Source organism: Ursus americanus, chromosome 3, assembly GCF_024610735.1.
Source record: "Ursus americanus isolate L20-20 chromosome 3, mUrsAme1.1.p, whole genome shotgun sequence".
NCBI classification, from domain to species: Eukaryota; Metazoa; Chordata; class Mammalia; order Carnivora; family Ursidae; genus Ursus; species Ursus americanus.
In genome coordinates this window covers 64,488,442-64,495,073 of record NC_142129.1, presented here as the reverse complement: position 1 = coordinate 64,495,073, position 6,632 = coordinate 64,488,442, and the positions used below count along the sequence as shown (strand labels likewise).

Here is a 6,632-nt window from a genome sequence, read left to right as displayed (position 1 = left end):
TCAGCACAGAGAGTAAACAAATATGATGTCACCAGAGAAAATCAGTTTAAAATAAGATACCATTTTCACCCACGATTAGCAAAATGAAGAGGTCTGACAATACTAAGTGCTGACAAGAACAGCAAACAATGAAACCTCTTATACACAACTGGTGGAGCTTTGTAATGAATTGGTTCAAACAGTCTGGGAAAATAATTGGTATAATATACTAATTTTGAATGTTTATATGTCCTGCAACCCTACAGTTCCAGCTTAGGGTATATATCCTGGAAAAACACTGGTACCCATGCACCCAAAACCACATAAGAGCATTCATAGCAACGCTGATGGACCAGGGGGGAGAAAATTAGATAGAAACAATTTAATCATAGACAAGGTAATGGTTAAATATGTTGTGATATATTCACACAAATATGATACAACTTTGAAAGTAAATGGACATGTATGAATTATAACGTAATGACACACCAAGTTGCAAAGAATTACATATTATGAAGTAAATTTTCTAAAGTTTAAAAGAGGTAAAGAATAAGTTACTTAGGAATACATTTAGATATGGTAAAACATGTTTTAATTATAATATTGAATGGAAATAGCAAGTTGCAGAAGACTAGGATATGACCCCATTTTTATAAAGCTCTAAAATAAGCAAACTATGTACTGTGTAGAGCTATATAGGGGTAGATGTGATTTTACGTTATAAGATTACATGTAAAAACCCAATAGCAAAGTGAAATGGTAAACACAAAATTCAGGATGAGTTATCCCTGGCAGGAAACTGGGGGCTGAGATTGGAGAAGTCCACACAGGAAACTTCAACAGAATTGACTGTGTTTGGTTCGTTGTCAGTATGATACGTTCACTGTTGTTTATCTTATCATCATGTTTGGTAGCTTACAAGTATATTGCATATATTCTTTTGTGGTACCAAATATTACCTAATAAGATTTTAATTAAACCACACAAAATCATTTTTGTTAAGATGGCTGTTCCTCCAGCTCCCTCTTCCTTGAGTGTCCTCTTTTGTATTGCCAGACTTGAATGAGGGCCACAGGCCTGAAAGAAGAAAAAGGTGTGTTAAAGATGATATATATAAATGCTGTCTGAGCATAGCTCAGAACTAATGATCTTCCCAGGCTGGATGTCGCAAAAATTATTATAAAGTGACAGAGCCAATTCTCTATTACTCTGTTGGATTGTATTTCAATATGCTGGCTCGTTTTTCAGTGGAAGTCTTATCTTTAAAATACCCTGTTCAAGAGTGAATCTGGGCTTCGAGGAGTGCCTGGCTATCTAGTGCCTTCTCATTCTGCCCCCTAAAATTGAAAGTCTCACTTACATATTTTAAAGGAAGGGTGGAAAGAATTTCTTTGTTGAAATTGGAGTTTTGTCTTAAATATAGAGTTTAAACACATAGCAAAGCCTTTGTTACCAAACATGTTGGAGGAGTGGGGAGTGATAATTGTTAGTAAACTTGTGTTAAGTAATTTTCATTCAGATTGGTTTCTCAATCGCTTTCGAGCTAGCAAGGCAAAAATCTAACTACCCTCAGCACCTCACTCCTATTCCAATGCCTCTCATCTCCCAGAATCATCATCTTGCTGGGTTTCCCCAAAGTAGGATGTCTTTCTTATCTCTACCTGCTATGCACAGACATACTCCCACCCCTTCTAATTCCCAAACTCAATTCCTTCCCTGCCATCTCCCTTTCGCTACAGGCAGGGCTGTAAGGGGTTTGGGGACTGGGGCCAGTGAGGAACTGGGGGTTAGGGAGATGGGGAGGTTGGACCAGGACAGGAGTTTAAACCAACATAATGCACTGGGTGCTATACACAAATAATGAATCATGGAACATTACATCAAAGACTAAGGATATACTGTATGGTGACTAACATAACATAATACAAAATTATTATAAAAAATAAAAATAAAAAATAAACCAACATAATGCATAGAACAAGAATTAATGTAGATCAGAGCCACACTGCAGGCTGTGATGTAGCGAGATCCTGTGCGTTGAGCTTACACATCCCTGACTCACACCCCCACTTATGCCACTTTTTAGCTGGGTAACTGTTCAGGAATCCCTGAACTTCTCAGAGCCTCAGCTTCTTCGCCAATAACAATAGTTAATACTTATATCCTAGGGTGGTTATGAGGATTCAACTATGTTTATAAACTATAAGTACTCAGTCTATACTCAAATATGGTGTCTCATTTGTGTTGGGTGAATATGTTGAAATTATAGAGGTTCTTTCTAGGTTTGCTGATAGAGACGCAGCCTTCACTCATTAGGGGTTGACTCACTTACTCATCCTTGAACGCAAATTTCTTGACATTCCTGTTCACTGTTGAATCTGTTTCCTGAGCCATTACAGCCACTGAACCAAAAGCGGGCACAGGAGTTGACCTGTTTGTCATAATACCATCGAACCACGTATTCACCACAGTTTCCTGGCTTTAGGGCTTCCAAGCACCTAGGATCTAGAGTGAGAAAAGGTCAACATGTTATTATAGGTTTTTCTTGCCCTGAAAAGATGAGAAGTGAGAGCTTTATGAAGTTTATTCTCCATGCACCCTAACATGCCAAATAAGAAAATTTGGTTCCAAGTGAAAGAAGGTTTCCCTAACACCTAAAATACTCCCTCCACCACCTGCGGCTCCACCTTTAGATACTCCTTTGAAGACATAAAAGTTTTTGCTCTTTATGCAACGTTATGAAAGGTGCTTATTTCCCTGAAAGCATGGCTCTGTGGGCCTTCATTGGCTAACACTCTTATGAGGATTAATTGACAAGAGGAAAATAGGACTTCTTCATTTACTTTGGACTTGATTTAAAATCAGATTAACATTTGGAATAAAGATAATCTTGGCCTTCTGTACACATTTCTTCCCAGTGTGTTGAAAGAAAGTGCCACTGTGATCACATGTAATTATGCCTACTAAAAAAAGAAAATCCTTTCAAGTTACCAAAAAATACATAAATAAAATAAAATGAAGGGCTCTCTTCATATCACAATTTTCTTTTAAAAAGAGCTGTTCTTGGGGGCACCTGAGTGGCTCAGTGGGTTAAGGGTACAACTCTTGGTTTTGGCTCAGGTCATGATCTCAGGGATGTGAGATGGAGCCCTGTGTTGGGCTCTGCGCTCAGCAGGTTGCCTGCTTAAGATTCTCTCTTTCCCTCTCCCTCTGCCCATCCCCCCCATAAAAAGATCTTTAAAAAGATCAGTTCCTACAGGAAAATAAAAATATGAGCTTTTAATATCTATTTATGAATAAGTTTTAGAAACACTTCCACTGTAAAGAAAAAAAAAACAAAGGAGAGCTATAATAATAAAGCCATTCATTAAATCCCTTTTTATTTCATGGTACTCATCAGTGCCTTGATTAGTACTCCTTACCTAAAGAAGTGATTCCAAAGTGACAAAAGCCCTAAAAACCAAATAGGTTCTTGCTGTCTGAGACTTGTGTTCTGTGAGGCAGTTTATATGCCATAAGCTTCATTTCTCAATTACAGAACAAGCCCTTTCTCCATCTTCCAGAATTGTTTCCCCAGATAGGGAGCGTGTCTTGATTCCTTTACTTTCTAATACTAACCTCCAAACCCACCTCTCCTTCAGAGACTCCTTAGACCAAATGGAAAGGAGGAGACTTTCACTATTTCCACTGTTAAAAACATTAACTAAATAATGTGTATTGTGTAACTTAAGATCATCTCTGAGCTTCTTTTAGGCAAGGATCTTGTCTCTCTGGCCTGTCCTTCAGAAACTCTGTATATAATGATTAATTTCTATAGGTATAAATTAATAGAAATATGTTGATAGAAACATATCCATAGACATATGGATAGAAAATATGTTGAGGAGGAGGAGTCTAGATTCTAGCTTTTTTCTTTTCTACAATCGAGGGATCAAAAATTCAAATGTCTACCTCTGACAAGGTCACACATAAGACAATAGGGAGTGTTAGGGGCCACGGGAAAATGAGAACACAGTCCTCTCTAAAGGCGTTTAATTTTAAAAAGCAATTAACATATAAGAACTTTAAAATTTTTTATTCACCAAATTTGTTCTATAGCCAATTTTCTATATATAATAAACATATAATAAAATGACATATAATGAAATGAAAAGTGTCTTTTGTCCTCCCTGTTTAGAGTCAAAACTTCTTTCTGAATGAGATTTTATTTTATTTTATTTTATTTATTTTTTTAAAGATTTTATTTATTTCACAGAGAGAGAGACAGCCAGCGAGAGAGGGAACACAAGCAGGGGGAGTGGGAGAGGAAGAAGCAGGCTCCTAGCAGAGGAGCCTGACGTGGGGCTCGATCCCAGAACGCCGGGATCATGCCCTGAGCCGAAGGCAGACGCTTAACGACTGAGCCACCCAGGCGCCCCTGAACGAGATTTTAGAGCCCACCCTTTCTGGGCCTTGATGTTGTAGACACAGCAGCTGATTGGCAGGTGTCTCTTACCTTTGTGCACCAACTTTTCTGGATGTGAATCCAAAACGGGACTTGGAGTTCTGGTGTCCAGACCCTCTGCCCCATCCTCGGGGAGGCTGAGCAATGGCCCCTCGGTGGTAGCAGCCTCAGGTGAAGGACTGCTGGTCAGGCTGTCAGCCCTGGTAGGTTCTAGAGGCTCATTCTCTTCATCCTGGACTCCAGAGATGCTGACCTACACAAAAAATTCACATTTTTGTTTCTGGTGATATCAAGTCAGAAAAGTTTGTTTGCTTTGTGAAACATTTAAGGAAAAATGCAGCATTGCTGCTTCTCCCCACTCTCCAGTATTATTTCAATCAAAGCTCAGGAAATGATGCCCCTCTTTGTATGTCATGCATCCCTGGATACCTAAGTTATGGACTTTTTTTTTTTTTTTAAAGATTTTATTTATTTATTCGACAGAGAGAGAGACAGCCAGCGAGAGAGGAAACACAAGCAGGGGGAGTGGGAGAGGAAGAAGCAGGCTCATAGCGGAGGAGCCTGATGTGGGGCTCGATCCCATAACACCGGGATCACGCCCTGAGCCAAAGGCAGACGCTCAACCGCTGTGCCACCCAGGCACCCTAAGTTATGGACTTTCCTACTACCAGGCATGGAGCTTTGTGCTGAGCCTTCCAGAGCGATCCACATGTGGGGCATGAAAGGTGTGAGCTTAGGAGGAGTTAATCTTCATTCTTTTCATAGTCACTGGCATGAGGAGGGGGAAATAACCACTAGCTGCTTTGACCTTTTTTTCTAAAACAGCCTTTTCTTCTCCATTTCTTAACACTGGAGAAATTAATAATATTTCCCAAGATATCTACAACAAGCTCTCAATCGATTTTGAGATTGGGAATGGGGGTGGCAGGGGACAATAAGACAGCTGAAATAAAACCAGTAGCACTTTTCATCTCATCCTATTATCTGGACCCCAGCAAATGCCAATGGTGCAGGATGCTTAGCTTCTAAGAAGTTCTAGAAATGTTTGTTAACTAAGGAAAAAAGGAATATAATTCAAAAGCAAGTTTTCTGGGCCCAAGTTTCCATGTTTTATCTGAATTTATGATATGTAATGAGACAAGGAAAAAAAGGCGTTTTGCTTCAAAAAAAAGAAAAAGTCACGTCAGTTATTCTTGACTACCATTGCCAGGAGCAAGGTCAATCCTTTATGGGACCAATTAAGTTCTTTTTACCTTTTTTCCCCTGGACCCCAGCTACAGGGAACTGAATCAGTCATTTATCTTGGTCTTGGCACAGGATGGTCATTTATCCTTTCAAGGCCTTCTTTTTTTTTTTTTTTCCTTTTTATTTATTTATTTAAATAGGCAAATCTGTGAACTAAGTAAAGTCATTTTGATGCCTTCTCACCTGTAGTTCCTGTCATCCTGTGACCAGAGCCACTGTCCTCATTAGCTGCTCTCTGCTGTCTAAGCTATTCTATTGCTTTTGATTCTGTACACACACACACACACACACACACACACACACACACATGTGCCTACGAGCACAGGGAAGGGCTAATCAATTCTGTTACTCGTGTGTATATTATTACAATGATTAAAGTACTACCAGGTAAATCGAAGTCAACATTCCCATTGGAATTCGTCTGGTCCTCAGCCTGATAGAAAAGGCACTCAATTCAAATACAGTCGTGACTTTTCACTAGCCCCAAAATACAACTTTTGGGACAAATGGAGGTAAAACTGTGGGCCACTTGGCATTCCTCTTTCTTTAAGAATGATCTTGTGTGTGTGTATATCGATTTGAACGTGAGCTTTTGTTACCATCATTGAACTAAAGAATTTTAAGCCTAAAGGAAAATTTTGTGAGTATTTCATTGCCTATAGGGAACTCTAAAGCTCCAAGTGATTAAAGAACTTCCCCCAAATCATTGGTAAGGTACTGATAAAATTTGAGAAATGCCCGTTTCAAGAAAGAAATCACTGTTTTTTGGTTTTGTTTGCTTGCACATGTTTTGTTAAGGAAAAAATAAGTTGAAAGCTTGACTAGAGAGTAGTTTATGGAACATAAAAAAGCCAACAGCTCTTAGGCTACACTTCAGATATCCTATCTGTCAGGTGGAGGATTCCTTTGAAGAAGTGTACTGGACAGCAGTTTTCTTCAAGGAATTAACTTGGCCTTGAAATCA

The 6,632-nt window shown here is 39.1% G+C and overlaps 1 protein-coding gene across 2 annotated transcripts in view; it reads right to left on the bottom strand.

Moving 5' to 3' along the window:
• Nucleotides 1-257: 257 nt before the first annotated feature.
• Nucleotides 258-6,632, bottom strand: part of COL28A1 (collagen type XXVIII alpha 1 chain) — a 158,343-nt gene continuing 151,968 nt past the window's right edge. Inside the window, exons 34-36 of one of the 2 annotated variants that reach the window (XM_045793658.2) lie at nucleotides 4,475-4,676; nucleotides 2,308-2,484; nucleotides 258-1,056 (exon numbers count right to left, since the gene is read on the bottom strand). In XM_045793658.2, coding sequence (XP_045649614.2) covers nucleotides 2,312-2,484; nucleotides 4,475-4,676 — 375 coding nt within the window. In that variant the 3' untranslated portion in view covers nucleotides 258-1,056; nucleotides 2,308-2,311. The remainder of the gene's footprint in view (nucleotides 1,057-2,307; nucleotides 2,485-4,474; nucleotides 4,677-6,632) is intronic. The other variant, XM_087861051.1, reaches the window with a different exon arrangement.